Source organism: Uranotaenia lowii, chromosome 3 (assembly GCF_029784155.1).
Source record: "Uranotaenia lowii strain MFRU-FL chromosome 3, ASM2978415v1, whole genome shotgun sequence".
In the NCBI taxonomy this organism is placed as follows: Eukaryota; Metazoa; Arthropoda; class Insecta; order Diptera; family Culicidae; genus Uranotaenia; species Uranotaenia lowii.
The window spans coordinates 65,699,519-65,716,902 of NC_073693.1; the positions used below are offsets into that span (position 1 = coordinate 65,699,519).

General features: G+C 38.7%; 2 protein-coding genes across 2 annotated transcripts in view; one reads left to right on the forward strand and one right to left on the reverse strand.

Moving 5' to 3' along the window:
• Nucleotides 1-1,261: 1,261 nt before the first annotated feature.
• Nucleotides 1,262-17,384, reverse strand: part of LOC129754998 (protein odr-4 homolog) — a 30,302-nt gene continuing 14,179 nt past the window's right edge. Inside the window, exons 2-3 of the mRNA XM_055751285.1 lie at nt 1,982-2,641; nt 1,262-1,923 (exon numbers count right to left, since the gene is read on the reverse strand). Coding sequence (XP_055607260.1) covers nt 1,372-1,923; nt 1,982-2,641 — 1,212 coding nt within the window. The 3' untranslated portion in view covers nt 1,262-1,371. The remainder of the gene's footprint in view (nt 1,924-1,981; nt 2,642-17,384) is intronic.
• LOC129754999 (uncharacterized) lies at nt 5,004-6,254 on the forward strand. The gene is made up of 2 exons (XM_055751286.1): nt 5,004-5,720; nt 5,797-6,254. Exons 1-2 carry the CDS (start codon nt 5,537-5,539, stop codon nt 6,024-6,026), a joined length of 414 nt encoding a protein of 137 aa, XP_055607261.1. The 5' UTR covers nt 5,004-5,536; the 3' UTR covers nt 6,027-6,254.

The following is a 17,384-nucleotide window of genomic DNA, read 5'->3' on the forward strand; positions in this document are numbered from 1 at the left end:
TTAGTTAACATTGAAGTCAACGAGATATATCGTGATAGACCGGCAACTTAGCAGTCGGCAGTCTGTCATCTGGTTGTCAGAGCAATCTGTCAACCAGATTTTTTTTCGGTGCGTAGAAGGTTCTTAGATATTCCCTTAAGGGCTGTATAGCGTTATCTTCAGCCAATGAAATGAACTTTAAAGTTGCTTTAATAACTTAAATTTTGGGCTGAATAGAGTTCTCTAGGAACTCAGATGAGCAATAAGACTTGTTTTAGAACTTGAAAGTATCAATAACAACTTAAATTTTGAGATGCATAAAATGTATTTTATATCAATGATGGGGCTGAGTAAGCGTTTTTGTACCTGTTTTATGGGACTTTTGGTTGCTTGGGCATGCTCGATCAAATGATAGGGGTACTTCTGTTTTCAACGGTATTTTTATGCTCTTTGTAAATCGCCGGTTAACTCTTACATGGAATTCCGGATCTCTCCTCTTCTGGAATCTTATCTTTGAGAGAAACGGTCTCATTTTAGCACCTACAAAGTTTTTTTTACAAACAATATAGTTAAACTTTTTTTAACTCTTAGAAATGCGTCAGATTCATTTTGATTATTTGCATTTATTAAGCATCATTGAAGGGACATTTGAGTCAAGTTTGTTGGACAGTCGGTCTGAATGAGCTGAAAAAGTGATTTTTGCCTATTCACTACAACAAATTAACCATAAGAATTTGAAAGTCGATAAGCAACTTTTAAGAGTTAGTTTGAGCTTAAAATTGGCATGAGGCTTTCTGTTATGCTAAAGAACAATATGAGCCCCAAGGTTTGAAATCAAAAACACTAGGTAAGTGTGTTTGTGCATTTTAAAATTTTTACTTCATAATTGCAAATCAGGATTTAAATAAGAAGAATACCTCTACACTTAAAGCAGAATTTTAAACTATTAATGATTTACTAAGAAGTTTGCTATGATTTTTTAATATAAATTATCTACAAACATCAAGTTACCAGTAGAAAAACATTGCTTACAAAATACAATTTTTTACAGAAGATTTATATAAAGAACTCGAGATCCCCCATATCGTTAACGAATCCTGTCTATGTATGAGTAGTTTGACTCTGATTTGAAACGCTTCCACGTCCGATGATTCATGAGTGAAAGGCTTCATACTTTCAGAAACCTACAATGGTAGGAAATCCAGTCCCTTGTAATAGTATTACCCCATATGCATTCGAAAAAACTAACTTTAAACTTAATTAAAAAAAAAAATCTTACCGATTTTTAGATATAACAATATATACTTTTATTCAACGATTAGATCCAAAAATAAGTATAAAATCGAATGGTATTTCCAAAAAACAGTTCACAGACACACGCAAAGAATGGAATTATTTCGTGATTAAAAATACCAAAATGGCCACTACAAGCACGACGATGGCTGCCAGCCCACCCACCATAATCGGATCCATTTTGACCTTGGGCTTCTTGCTCATCGTCAGGTTACACTCTTCGGCATCGTGCCGTTCCTCTTCCTTGATTTCTGCTTCGATTTCGATGGTGGCATTGAGTTCTTTCGGAAGTACCGCCAAGTCCAACGTTTCCCGGATCTGGGGAATGGCGGTTTCTTTCGGCTCTTCCCGGAACAGGTACTCGCTGAACAGGATCTGATGTACTTTCGGGCGGATGGGGAAATAAATTCGTCGGGGTAGTTCGTTCAGCATGATAATATCCGGAACGGAATCCTCCGACTGAACCAAGGAATCACAGTGGATTTGGATCCGGGACATTAGTGAGCGAATGATGTCCGTCCGGATGAAGGATTCGACCTCGGCAAAGGTATTTTTCGGATGAACGAACACTTTGCTGCTAACAATTCCTTCGAATTTCATGGTTCCTGGGAAGGTTTTTATCTTTCGATTCGCTATATCTTGGTCTGGTTTCTGGAAAAAAGCAAAATATGAAATTTCAATGCAGTTAACAATTTTTTACCCAACATACCGATTTCAAATAGATATGTACGATAAACGGATCATCCTTCTTTTCCTTCAAAGAAGCCTCAACCAGTCGTTTGCCATCTCTGGAACATCCGTCGAAAAAGATAATTCCATCATCCAGATCCTTTTTCAAGATTTCCACACATTCGGTCAGATTGCTCTCGGTATCGTACTGATCAACGGATTTCTTCTTCAGCGAAAACACATCGTCGGTTTCGAAAAATGTGCTCATCACATGCCAGGAAGTGGCCCGTTCCTGAAACTTCCAATCGCACGGTTTCACCGAAAGGCTCTCCGATTTGAGTGCAATACTTTTGCAACCAAACACGTTACTGCCGGATGAATAGTAGAACACCAACTTCTCTCCGCCATCCAGATCGTCACAATTTCCTTGTAGAAGAGCGCTGGAGCTGAAGGTATGTCGCATATCAACAAGCATGGTTTTCACCTTTCGCAGCAGGTTCTGGTCTTCGAAGATGGATTTCGGATTGATGACGAAGATTCCCAGGACGTAGAATCCTCCCGGAAGCACCCGGGTCTCGATGAGGGCATGCTGCGAGACCTGTTGATTATCAATATCCAGTAGACCTTGGTTTTCTTCCGCTCCAGCCGCGTCTTTGATTTTGTTCAGATGAACGACGTAGTCCTTGCCGCTGGACGAAGGCTGAGATATAAAGAAAGACGAGTTAAATAATTTACGACCCAACAAACCGTTAAGCACTGTTATAGACCACATATGGGCAGTATATCAGCATTTCAGTGCCTATTAGCCGTATATAACGTCTACAAATGCTTATTGGCCCTGTGACATTCAAACTTCAAATAAGCCCTATATGAGCTTTGTTAGTAACCGTTAGTGTCTTTGAACGGCTTTGAGGGTGTCATTTACCAAAAAAAGAAGTAAAAACAGTAATCTAAAATCATAACAATCTTCAATCAACCTAGCTTTCTATTGAGGTGAATTCTGTTAGCGGCCAAAAATGTCTTCAGTGTTAGAAAAGGACGAGCATCAGGCTGTTCTAGGAGAAGCTTTAAATGACCCGCTCAATTTTCGACTACGAAAAGGCAACGGTGGACATCTCAAAGCTGTTGGAGATAACTGAAGACCGTGAAGTGGAATAGAGGAAGAACCTGGATAAATTTTTCTGGGTGATGCATGTACGCCCGGGGTAACTCCGCACTGTGCCTAAGACCCTGTTTCTAGAAGATGCAGATCTAATGGCCCTAATTTTCGAGTGTTCAAAGTTAATGTTTGTCAAAGTTTTAGTTCTAAACATATTATGTTAGAGAAAAATTTTGTGTCTTAAAATGTTAATAAATAAATCAAAAATTCTAAAAATCTGCTGTTCTTTTTTTCTCCGCCAAACTTGAATTAGTAATCTTCTTTTCATCGTGATTGAAGTAAGTATAACTGATTACAGTTGATATCATTCAAGGCTACCGAGGAGAAATTCCTCTTTAAGTATGTTATATTTTCCTACTTTGATGCGCAGATGAGATGGTTCATTGAGCAAAGGCACTGAAAAACGAGATATCAGAAGTTCGATTCCCGTTCGGGCACGATTACTCCGTTCGGCAAAAAAAATTCAGCTGGAAAAAGGAGAGATAGAGAGAGAGATAGGAAATAGAAAGCTAAAGCTCCAGGGGGAAAGCAGACAGAAAACATAAACAAATTTAATTTTTATTTTCAGTGGGTTGTACCCACTGCCAAAATATTTTGACATTTCTTAATAGGCCGCATAAGAGCCGAAATATACGCCAGAAGCGGCTTTTAATCAGCCCTATAGTGGAATATAGAGCTAAATAGGCTTTGTAAGTAGGTTCTATATTCGACTATGAGGCTGAATTAGGGCTATTTTTAACGGCTTAAGGGTTACTTGGGGAGTTTATAATTTAGGTGTAAATAGCTCTATTTAAGCTTTACAAAATGTTACTAAACCCCTAACAATTCAGTTCGTGGCATCTCCCAATATTCGGTTGAACCCATGTTGGAACTGGAGGCTTGTTTATTGTCGTCTTTGACATTCGGATTCGGGTCAACCGCGAACGATCTTATAACGACTCTCGTTAACAGAAAACCTCAGACACGACCATCTTTTATTCTTCAAGTATATTTACAAATTATAATTCATGCAAAATCTTGTGATTCGATAACTATTCATTTAATTCAAACATGATCCATGCAGCTGTAGAATCTATGGCCTGTTGACGACTCCGCTTTATTCGGTCAGACCTTCTAACGCCTGTTATCGTCATACAGAACCTCAATCAATAAAGCACAATTACAACAATTTGTTCTTTAACATTTCTTTTTGAGATCCTTGGTTTTTTTTAATTATTTTTCCCGCACTGAACCCAAATTCACTCTTAAAATACACATGATTTTTCACTTAAAAACTAGGATCCAGTGATTTTCTTCCATTCAAGTGCGACATATACATTTCACTTGGCAGTCACTTAAATTTCAAGTGAATTCATCCACCTTCACTTCAGTCGTCACTTGAATTTGAAGTGAGAAAAAATATTCACTTCCCCATCACTTGAATTTCAAGTGAATGTCGGGTTGTGATTGTGTTTAAATATTTTCAGAGTTCAAAATGGCAAATTCCAAAGAGCAGCGTTTAAAGATGGATTTTCCCAATTCTTTAATAGGCGATTTTGGCGGTAGTTTGTGTTAAACGTGATGTAAGAAAAAGTTATTTAAAGGTGTTATCATGTTTCAGCTTGTGGGTTCACGGAGAAAAAAGACAACAGTTGTTACAATTATTTCAGCTTGTTATACCAATTATCGAAACGCAGTTGATTTTTTCGCTTTTAACTACTTATATGATAGATTCAACTACATACTTCTAATTGTCCTTACGCAATCAACTATCAATATAATGCATTCAACTGTATGATTTATTTTATGCATTCAACTATAAATACAATAGATTCAACTACAAACTGCTGATTGACCTTATGCAATCAACTATGAATATAATAGATTCAATTGTAATGGTATAATTGATTCAACTGTAGATATGATAGATTCAACTACAATTGTATGATTGAATTTTGGTTTTCAACTATACTAAACATCGAAGTTAAGTTGAAATTTAATTGAAATATATTTCCAACAAATGTATGTATTATTGAATTTTATGACTTTATATTCTTCGGCATATAGTCTTTGTCACTGATTCGACATTTTAAAGCGAATACAACTTCATAAAAGATAAAGAAAACTATGATTCGGAACCGGAACAGGTTTTTAGTTGTTTGCCACTTTATTTGTATTGTTCACGTTACCTCGAGTCCAAGTTCAAGTGCTGCGCTGCGATAAGGAACCAATCCTATAGGAACAAGCCCGTCGGCATCGGCCAAACGACCGACGAAACTTCGAGGAAAGGAAAACATCTCAGCATGAGTTTTGCTAGTGTTTTGGCCCGAAAGGACCTGCCGGATATTAAGAGCCTCCTAGCGCGGACATCAAGCACACGACCCTGACGAAAAGGGCCGCCCTTCGTGAGGCAGCTCGCTGTCTAAAGTGGGTAACCCAGTCGGATTGACCTGTGATATGGTTTGCCCTTCCAGTGATATGTGCGTCGGTTGGTGTAATCTGCTGGCAGCTGAAGAAGGTATCAACAAATTATCTCGTGAGGAGCGCAATTTTCCACCGGGAGCCCCCGAGTACAGAAAACGTCATCGATCTGAGGGCCTGCTGGCGTTTACCGGTGGCAAAAAAAATAGGAAAACTACGGGTGAGATAGTTTATTTTTTATTTTTCTTTCAATAACTTTCTATTTTCTCTTTTTCCCATCTCTGTTGTTCCAACAGATTTAATTCCATGGGATTCTACGCCGTTCAAAAGGAAATTTCATATCATTTCACCACAGCAGACCGCTTTTAGGCTCTCGAAAAAAAATGTGTTGGCCGGAAGGGCTCGAAATGCTGCTACCTCGAAATTTACGGAGCCGGGAACCCAGCCCAAGTGTCCGGAGCCAAGAAGTATCAACCTGCGAGGATCTATCCGAGGACAGCGATGGCAGGTTGCTGGCGAAAGTTAAAAACAGAAACGCGCGGATCTTTGTTAATTGTAGGTGGCATTTATGATAAAAAAATAAATACAAAATTTGAAATTGATAGAATAATTTTAGCAAGTGGCTATAATTTGAACAATAAATATGATGACTACCAAAATAAACGTAATTTGATTCTACAATATCTATAGTTGAACGATTAAAATCAATCATAGAAATATAATGGAATCTATTATATTTACAATTAAACCAATTGTACCAGTATAATTGAATTTACTATATTTATAGTTAAATGCACAACCTCAATCATTCGATTATAGTTGAATCTATTATATTTATAGTTGAATGCATAAAATCAATCATACAACTATAATTGACTCTATTATAACTAATATGGAACGCAAAATGTCAATCAGATAATCAATTATATATATAGTTTAAATCTTCAGATTTATAGTTAGCCGAGAAATAATCAGAAATATAGTTCAATATAGGCGGAATATTGTTGGAATAACTGTACTTTTTTCTCCGTGTTGGACTGGACAGATTTTCTGGTTTGCACACTCAGCCGAAAACGGAACGTTAAATTTACCTGGATTTTCACGTAGCCACTCGTTACGTGAATTTTTGCTTGGTTTACGTGAAGCACTTAGGAGTTATAAAAAAATCACTTGATCCTTACGTGAAACTCATATAGTTGAATGCTGTCAAAATAAAGACACATTCGATTTACGTGAGAATCCAGTGATCCGTCAAGTACAGAGGGATTTTGTGCATTCTATGTGATGTTCACGTAAGCCTGAATGGCTCATTCACGTAAAATCTGTGTGAAGGAATACAGTTTTCAATATGGCGCGGATCCGACAGTTGGTGCATGAAGACAAAAAAATCTGAGTGATGGAAAAGTTGATATTTATTTCGTAAGTAATAATATTTTGTTGTGTGCTAGCTATTTACATTTTTGATATTTTTTTTACAGGATTAAAAATTGAGGCAGCTGACAGGGCTAAGCACTCGTCAAAGCGGCGAAACAAATGCCAAATTTTGTGTGACTGAAGTGACTGATAATGGAAAAAGCAAATGTTACGCAAGGACAAGCGCAATTTTGCCGGACAATAAAGATGACTATCAAAATCAAAACATATTAGTTATAATATCTGAAAAAACTCCCTACGTTAATATGACAATGGAATCTACGTGAATTACATGTAGCAGAACGAATCCCTTACCACATTCGATCTACGTTGATTTCATATACAACTCATATGAAAATTACGTGAAATTTGCTTGCTGCGCGAGCTCTGTTTGCTACCTGAAATTCACGTAAGTTTCATGTGATTTTCATGGTGGCAAAAATCCATGTACATTTTCACGTAGCGTTCATGTGAAAAGTTTTTTCGGTGCAGCAGGGAAGATTTAGAAGTCGCAGTAGCCGCAGTAGCCGATCTGCCTTGGGATTACGATGGAATTTTCCAATCAATAAATTTATGGCGAAAGCGTACACTCAGAGGAAATCTTATTATAAATTTCATAAGATACATCTTATGAACCACTTTTTTGCGTCCAAACTAATTTTTCATTAGAGTCTTATGAAATTCTTTCAATTTTCATACGATGTTCTTATGAAAAATAGAAGAAACGGCATTGTGAAAAAATGATGAACACATTCATTCATAGCATCAGTTTTTTTTCATCATCTAACAGTACGAAGCAATCGCCAATTCATAGTTATTATAGTTTTCCTTCAATGTTAAATGTTATTGTTATCTCCGGAATGGTAAGTTCGATTTGATGTTTTTGGTGTGAACGTTGAATATATTAGTAAACTAAAATACATTATTTGTTTACTTTTCAGCAAGCTGATCGGCAAAAAACGAAAGGTCGAAGATTAAGATGCGGCAAAAAAACCTTGATGGGCCGTCTGTTGATGCGCTGCTGATGGTGACAATGAAGGATTTAATTTTAAACGAATTTTGCAAACAATAAAGTGAATGTTTTCAGCATGAAATATCGAGAATTTTTCTTATTAGAAAGTGATTTACTTTTCCATAAGAATCTCTTATGAAAAGCAACAACCTCTCATTGAAGTAGGCGTTCATCTTCAGAATTCATTCGCGTCATAAGACAATCTTATAAATTTCATTAATTTTTCTTATGGCGCCACTTCATAAGAGAATCTTATGGCATACATAATAGTATTTTTCTGAGTGTAATGTAAGTATTTGAAATCGAAGTGGTGTCTATAAATGTTCTTTTATTTAAAAACGCGAGAGATAATTAACTAGAAACTTACATAGAAATTCAGATAAATTTCACTCGAACGTCATAGTGTAATTCACTTGACCGGTCACTTAAGTGAATTCACTTGACCCATCACTTAAAATTCAAATGAAATTACGTATGGCGAGAATTTACTACAGATGTCACTTATTTTTTAAGTGAAAATTATTTTGGGTGCGTTTCCTGTTTGTTTTTCCCTCATTTATCCGTGCGTCGTACTCATCGTAGGATTTGCTGGAAATCACAGGAGGCTATGATATTTCTCGCCGCCTTAGTGGTGCAAGGAATAATGCAAGAATGCCGCTGAAAAACCGAGCAGGTCAGCTGCTGACAGATCGAACAGATCAGCTCAAGCGTTGGACTGAACATTTTGATCAACTTTTCCAAGTTACAAATAGCAATGGCCAACAGAACCCGCAGCTCGAGGCGCCCACAGTAAGTCGCATTAATGGCGTCAACTCGGAAGCGCCCTCGCTGGCTGAAATAGAAGCGGCAATCAAGGACATGAAATCCAACAAAGCACCTGGAATCGATTGCATTCCTGCTGAAATGCTCAAAGCCGACCCTGCCTTGTCACCACAAATGTTGCACCGTCTTTTCGCTGACATCTGGGATACTGCAACATTCCCGGCCGACTGGATGCAGGGTATCCTCGTAAAGGTCCCGAAGAAAGGAGACCTAACAGAGTGCGGTAACTGGCGTGGCATAACTTTGATCTGTACAACCCTCAAAGTACTCTGCAAAGTGATCCTGAACAGGATCCAGGAGAAAATCGACGCTACACTCCGACGGCAACAAGTTGGATTCCGATCCGGACGATCATGTGTGGACCACATCACAACGCTACGAATAATACTGGAACAAATCAACGAATTCCAGGACTCTCTTCTGCTGGTGTTCGTTGATTTCGAAAAAGCATTTGACCGACTGAACCACGAAAACATCTGGGCTGCTCTTAGACGAAGAGGGGTCCCAGAGAAACTAGTCCATCTCATCGAAGCACAGTACGAGGCATTTTCGTGCAAGGTCTTGCACGACGGTGTCTTGTCCGAACCAATCCCGGTAACTGCTGGAGTGAGACAAGGATGTATTTTATCACCGCTACTTTTTCTCATCGTAATGGATGAGATCTTGACTGGATCGATTGACTGTAGACCAAACCGAGGATTGCCGTGGAATCCTTCAACCATGGAGCAACTGAACGACCTTGACCTGGCAGACGATATTGTTTTGCTCGCCCAAACACAACAAGACATGCAGAGCAAACTCGATGACCTCACCGAAAGCTCCAAGGCAGCAGGTCTCAAAATCAATGTCGGAAAGACCAAGTCGATGGAAATCAATACAGGAAATCGTTCCAATTTCGTGGTAGCTGGACAACAGGTTGAGACAGTGGAGTGCTTCCAGTATCTTGGTAGCCAGATTACGCCTGATGGTGGTACCAAGAAGGACATCGAAACCCGGATCAGAAAAGCCCGATTTGCGTTTGCGAGTCTCCGAAACATCTGGCGGTCACGCCAGATCTCTCTACGAACTAAGATCCGAATCTTCAACTCAAACGTCAAATCCGTATTGCTGTACGGGTGTGAAACTTGGTGCACATATGCGGTGACGACGCGAAAACTGCAAGTTTTTGTGAATCGCTGCCTGCGGAACATCATCCGCGCTTGGTGGCCTGGCAACTGGATCTCAAACGTTGAACTTCATCGCCGGTGTCATCAAAAGGCGCTAGAAATCGAGATTCGAGAACGTAAGTGGAGATGGATTGGGCACACGCTGCGAAGAGATGAAAACGAGATTTGCAGAGAGGCGCTTGACTGGAATCCAGATGGGCATCGAAGAAGAGGCAGGCCCAAAAGCTCGTGGCGGCGAAGTCTAGCCGCTGAAATCCGCACAGTTGACGAGAACCTTGGCTGGCAGCAAGTGAAGACGCTGGCTCCGGATCGCCAGCAGTGGAGATCTTTTATCTCAGCCCTATGCGCCGGTCAATCGGCGCTGGATCCTTAGGTAGGTATGGCGTCCGTTGCATCGGCACCATACTTCCGGAGAGCAGGCTGCCAGACTTTCCGCTGATCAACGAACCGGTGCTGCAGTACAAGAAAGGCTCCAAGGAACGCAAAGAGAGAAGAGAACAGGAGGCTGCAACCTAGGTTTGCGGAATGCTTTACGTGGAGTTGGAATCGGTACACGGAAATTTTTTGAAAAAGAATTTTCACGAGGTTCTACATCACATGCGCCTCTATAAGTGGTTTCAATACAGGTGAGGAAAAAATAGAGGCAGAAATTCTCACAAACGGTCTAAAAATATCTCTTAGTTTTTTCCACAAAATAAAAAGTTGTCTATCTTGAAGAGGACCATCTCAAACCGCATTGTGCTCATGTTGTATGAATATCTGTACCTGCTTCGCAATTAAATAAGGTTCCAAACCTTCAAGCAGGATTTTTTTTTATTTATTTGATCATTGGGATTTTAACAGCTATGGGGTCATTCATTCCTCAAGCAGGATGCCCAGTAAAGGTTCCTTTGGAGAAATGTCTTCAGTTTGTGTTCCCTTGTCGATTTTCGTTCCACAATTTTTCTGGATTCTAGTCTCTTAGGAGACGGTTGAATTTGTTGCCACAAAAGAATAATAGTTAATGTCTTCGGCATCGAACGGAAACAATCCGCATTTCCTAAATCCGTTTATAAGTATTTGTTTTATGTTCTTCATATTATCCGTTGCGCCTTTCAGAGGTGGAGCAATGTAATTTTCTTGGAAAATTTTCTCCTGCATTGGATATTCTCAACTCGACCAGTAATTTGGTCCATTGTGCTTTTAAAGGCCGGAAAAAAGACACGTCGAGAGGTTGTGTAATTTGTGTTGAATTTGGTGGTAGGCAAATAATAATTATTTTATTCTCCATGTAGAGCTCCAGTGTTGGTGCAGAAACATGTGACCGATGACTATCAACAAACACTACCATTGAAAGCGTAATCTTTTGATTGATTTCCCAAGGAAAAAATATATCCCTTAGGTACAGGAAGTACGAATCCTGGGGCTTATTCTGCGACTCGAGTGAGTGACGTGAAATCGTTTTCTGGCTTGAATAGCCTCTCTAGCCTCCAAATTTTCGTTCGGATGAGCTGTTTTTGGTCTTTAGAGCTCATCGATACACAAATACCACCTAGTGATAAATTCCTGCAAAAAAAAAAAAAAAAAAAGATACACAAATTTCTTTTCTGCACGGTAATTTCAAATTATTCAGAGACTGATTTGTTTTTGTTCAGGAGTCGCACCATGTATGAAGATGAAAACAACTGAGTGCAAAACCTTCAGAATTCTGAGTTGTTTTCATCTAGCGAGCTCCAAATCCTGGGACTTAGAAAAGACGCACACTTTTTGGAGGCAAATTGATAAAAACAACTCAGAGATATCGAAAAAAACAAAAATAGCGAAAAATGAATGCGACGGTCGGAGTGCATTTAGCGAAAAAATACCTAAAGGTAAGTACATGAAACTTTTAATTACGTCATAGATGCTGTGATAGATAATATTTAAAATTCAGATAACAATTATGTGTGTCCAATTAAAGAAAGACAAAATTAAACCGATTCATCTTTTCTTTTAGGAATCGTTACAGAAGCCGGCCAACATTTCAAATTTTGCTCCCCGTTGAGTTTGAGGAACCATGGAATGGCAAAACGATTACGCGTTCTTGGCCGAACACAAATATTAACTAGAGGTTTCGGGGTTGCAGGAACACCTATAGCAGGAGCTTTTCCAAATGTCGAAACATCGATTACTCGACGCCGCGAGGATTAACTAACCAATGGCCGTCACGAATGAGGCCAGATTACGGCCGAAGGATTCGAGTAAAATTTACCTGGTCGATCACGCGTGAATCTTCCTAACGGACAACGCCCGGCAATTGTTAAACGAACATCTCGCCCTGGTTAAAAGGCTAGCCGATATGTTTATCGGATGGGAAGATGCCGCGATCTTCCCGCGATCGGAAACTGAATAGAACGGGAAAGTTGCAGATGACGAAAAAATTAGGGTAAGTACAAATTTCAATTAAAAGATTTTGTAAACGATAATATACAACACTTGCCTATGGTCGGACATTTTTTTAATATTTCCAAAAAGCATAATTATACCAATAATGTATGTATGTATGTTTGTGAAAATGATGTATTGAAACATCATTTTCCTGAGAGGGTCGTGACACACAATCTTATTAAACATGGTGTCCTAATATGACCTAAATTAGAAGAGGTGCAGGACATTTTTATTTAGTTTAAATTCAACGGTAGATTCAGAGATGTATATTTTTTGAGGCTGGGTCATTCGGCCGAAAGTCAGGAGGCCGAAAGCCAATCGGCCGAAGGTCATTCAGCCGATGGACGTTAGGCCGAATGGGCTATCTGGCCGAACAGGCCACTAGGCCGAATGGGTTATTCGGCCGACGGTTATCCAGCCGAATGTTGTTAGGCCGAAAGGACGCAAGGCCGAAAGGATGTTCGGCCGAATGATCACTAGGCCGAAAGGTCATAAAGCCGAATGGTTATTAGGCCGAATGGTCATTAGGCCGAATGGTTATTAGGCCGAATGGTCATTAGGCCGAATGGTCATTAGGCCGAATGGTCGTAAGGCCGAATGGTCGAAAGGCCGAATGGTCGAAAGGCCGAATGGTCGAAAGACCGAATGGTCGTAAGGCCGAATGGTCGTAAGGCCGAATGGATGCTAGGCCGAAAGGTCGTAAGGCCGAATGGTCGTAAGGCCGAATGGCCATAAGGATGAATGAACGTCATGAATGGTTGCTAGGTCAATAAGAAATCTTTTACACATGTCGGCATGCTAGGCCGAATGGCTGTTAGGCCGAATGGTCGTTTGGCCGAATGGCTGTTAGGCCGAATGTTCATAAGGCCGAATGGTCATTAGGTCGAATGATCACAAGGCAATCCATAAGGCCTGATGACCATTCGGCTTGTTGATTATTCGGCCTAACGATCATTCGGCCTAACTACTGATCGGCCTAACTACTGAGCGGCCCGACATGCAAGAAAGCGATATGTCTTATAGGCCTAGCATAAATTCGGTCCAACGACCATTCAGCCTAACAACCATTCAGCCTAGTGGCTATTCGGCTTAACGACCTTCTAGCATCCATTCGGCCCGACGATCATTCGGCCTCATGGCCATTCGGCCTAACGATCTTTCGGCCTTGTGACCATTCGGCCTAATGACCATTCGGCCTAGTGACCATTCGGCCTAATGACCATTCGGCCTAATGACCATTCGGCCAAATGACCATTCGGCTTAGTGACCTTTCGGCCGAATGACCATTCGGCCTAACGACCATTCGGCCTAATGATTATTCGGCCTAATGACCATTCGGCCTATCGCCCATTCGGTCTGATGACCATTCGGCCAAATAACATTCGGCCTAATGTCGCATTCGGCCTATTGTCCTATTCGGCCGAACATCCGTCGGCCTTTCAACCCATTCGGCCTAGCGACCTTCGGCCTAACATCTTTCGGCCTATCGGCCTTCGGCCGAATGTCCGGCCCCCATATTTTTTCTATGAACCATATTGATAAGATGAATGGGAGTTGAAACACTTGCCCTCCCTTCTGCAGAACAACCGCAACATCCGATAGTGGAAGTATCAGAATTTGCCATTACCTATAAAAGTTGATACTTTCAATAGGACATATTTCATTTGGTTAGGTAGTTGGTTTAGTTTTATGGAATTAAAGGTAGAGAAAAAGTATTATAAGCATTGCGATGTTAGGTAAAGGTTATGGTATTCTCCTCTCCAATGCTCTAGTAAGTGTGTTGGTTTATTCTTAAATCAATCATTTTACAAGAACTAGAGGCTCATTGGATGAGAATGCTGTTGTTGAAGAATATGATATATTTGGCAAGACACTTTTTGCTTTTTTATTTAATTATCCACTTTGGGCAGATCTTTACATTTTCCGGTTGGGTTTGAAATTCATCTATGGAAGTAGATGATAGAATGTGTGATTTTGAAGAACAGCAATGAGTGGGTGGTAGTCCAGATAACTGATTTCGGGAATTTAAAAATAGGCACACGGTATATTTTAATATGTAGATTTAGTTTAGTTTGTCAGAGAAGCTGACCACAATAAGTGATGAGGTTTTAGAAGAACAGCATTTTGCATTTCATGTTCTGTTCATAAGTAAGCAATCAATAAAGCTATTAAAGCTTTATTTAATTTAAGTTTGAGCTAGGCTTCGTATTATAAAGGTATTGGTAGATAATATGAACTAATATCCTATTTTTCTTTTTCTCTTTTTTTGTATTTCTTTTCATGTTACCTTCTGATGATGTCGAATGAAAAGTCGAACAACCTTCAAGCCAACTCCTAAGGGCTGTCCCAACGGTAGGTGCAAAACACGGTTTTCGACCACGCTAAAACATTTCGGCTGGCACCGGTGTCGTAAATTGCTGTTTTAGCACAGTTATCGATTTCAAAATTCCCAACAGTTATACGCCTTTGTTCCAAATTCAAGCAAATTTGGAACAGGATTTCAAAATATACGACAGACCGATTTAGACGTTTGGAGCTCACGGTGAGAAAATTTTAGCCAATGAAGATTATTTTCACACATGTTTGGGTAGCATTGGGTGTAATAATTGTTTCTTTTTGAGAAGTTATTTGAATGTTTTTTCTCGCCAAAATCGGTCAATACGTAACACAAATTGAGAAAACATGTTAACAAAAACCATGTATCATGTATAAATAATTTATGTCAAACTATTTTTGACTTCATATTTCAATAAATAGCTTTTAGCCTCAACGAATTAGTGAGCCCAGTCAGCGTTTCTCGAGTTCAAACGTTATATGAACTTTCATTTTCAATAACAGAAACATTCTAATGAAATTAATGCAAAACAACAATAAACTTTAAAAAAAATTAAAAAATTTGAATATCCGTGTAATGACCGGTTTTTGTCAAAAGTTGTTAACAATATTTATAATCCATAATATTTCACCATTTTAATATAAAAACCATGAAATATGATATATTGTTCGATAACATTGACTAAACTGACATGATTCTTAGAAAAAATTCCTTTCAATTTCTGGCTAAAAAGCCGTCTGCTACATTACAAACTACTGATAATTATGAAAATTCTACTTAAGAATACATAAAAGGAGCATGTTTGTCAATCTGTTTAGTTTGCCCAAACAAAAGCACAAATATGTTTAATGAATTTTTACCTATAAAAAAGAACTGGTAAACTAAATTAATATTTGGAATCAACACCCCAAAATGAGTCAATTTTTAAAAGAAAAAGGTTTTTTTTTGTTTCAATTAAGCTTTTTTTCTCGCTGCGTATAGGCATTTTGGCTTTTTAAGCTTCGTTCAATCATAGATAAAAATCGGTTTCAACTGGTTTCTGCCAACTGGTAGTTGTTCAATGAGCCAAAGTTTTGGTCGAAACTAGTCAGGTCGTTGTCAATGAAGCAAGCTGAAACTAGTCAAAATAGACAAAGCTCGACATGGGGGTTCGTTACGGCCTGGAAGAAATCGGTCGAAGTCAATTGGAAAAAGAAAGGTATTCAATCGTCAATCCATTTCTACTTGTTCCAAACAAACTTTATTAAAAAGACTTTAAGTTAATGAAACCCTGATACAATTAAGACGGTGTGAAACTCAAAACTTAGCAATTTTTCAATTAAAATGAGTTTTTTCTTTTCAATTATTGAGTGTCTGCAATAAAAGTGTACCTGTTTTAAATTTGCTATCACACCGGTGGGGAGCGCGTGTTTTAGCCGATTCCAAAATTTAAAATTTTGCTAAAACTGGTATACCTAAAACCAATATTTAGACCTGAACCGTTGCAGGTGCTCTAACAACATTAACCCAGAAGGATGTGTTTGTCATCCCAAGGATTTAATCAACACCTGAAGAGTTCTATAACATGGTGAGGGTTGTCCATTTTAATTTTAATATTTTAAATACCATACAAAATTGTAGTTAGTTTCGTTGGGAGTGTAAGCGACCTGTCTCAACCCGCCAACGTTTTTCCACTGGTTTTTCCTTCAACTGGTATCATGAAGGGTTAGTTCATTATCTTGTACTGCATTCTGTTTATTTTTATCCGAAATGGATTTGATGCATTGCAGGATGGGCTAACTAACTTCTCAAGATCGCTCACTACTCTCCTCCTATCTTTCCACCTACATTTTCTTTTCAGCGTCAACTTAAGCGCTACAAAAAAAGAAGACACAATAAAAGATAGTAAATGGTAGCCTAATATGGTATTTTAAACACTAAATATGGTTTTCTTATCTGCAAAGGTTAGCGATTGTTAGACGCAAGACTCCCGCAAGACTTGTGCAAGCGATTCGAGCACCTCTTCCACCTAAAACCTTTTCCCGCAATCAAAGGGTTCATACAAGCGAGGTATTTCGCTTTACACATTAAAAATTTCAAATTAACAATCTTATTTTGATGATTGAGGTTATTCAATAGTAACAATCTTCATCTTCATTTCATATTCAATTTCGAAGTTCTTTTAATTCAGATCTACAATAAGTAAGTAGTAATTCATATGCAGATGTCAAACATAAATTTTAAGTTTATTTAATTCTAATATACCTAACTAATTGTCTAATAATGTGAAATAGCGCATATTTACCACCTAATAAATTTCAAAAATTGTTAAAAAAACTCAACCTACTGTTTAGTTTATGTTATTTTGTAATATCACTTAACGTTTACCATCCTTGACCTTGTACAACAGTTATATGTAACTTTGAGGCTACCGTAATTTCGAAAAATATAAACTTAAAAGCCGGAATTCCTATCTTAAAATTTCAACAAGCTTTTTTATAAAAAACATCACATGAAGTGTGTAATATTGGTTATTTAAATTTTGCTCATTTTTCATTTCAGCATTACTTCAATAACGGCAGAAAGGTGTCCGTCTCCAAGAATATCCAACGGGATGTTATCATTTTCAACCGGGTGTTCAACCAAGACGGGTCGAATCGGTTCAAAATCGATGGGGCCAGCTGCCGCACAAAGAAATTCTAAACCGAATCCGGCAGCTGGAAATCCACATTGACAATCGGGTGACAGATT

Bases quoted from the DNA above. Each gene is read 5' to 3' on its own strand.
- LOC129754999 (XM_055751286.1), top strand. From the start codon at position 5,537: ATGGTTTGCCCTTCCAGTGATATGTGCGTCGGTTGGTGTAATCTGCTG. The intron at 5,721-5,796 runs GTGAGATAGTTT...TTGTTCCAACAG, and splicing joins AAAAAATAGGAAAACTACGG to ATTTAATTCCATGGGATTCT.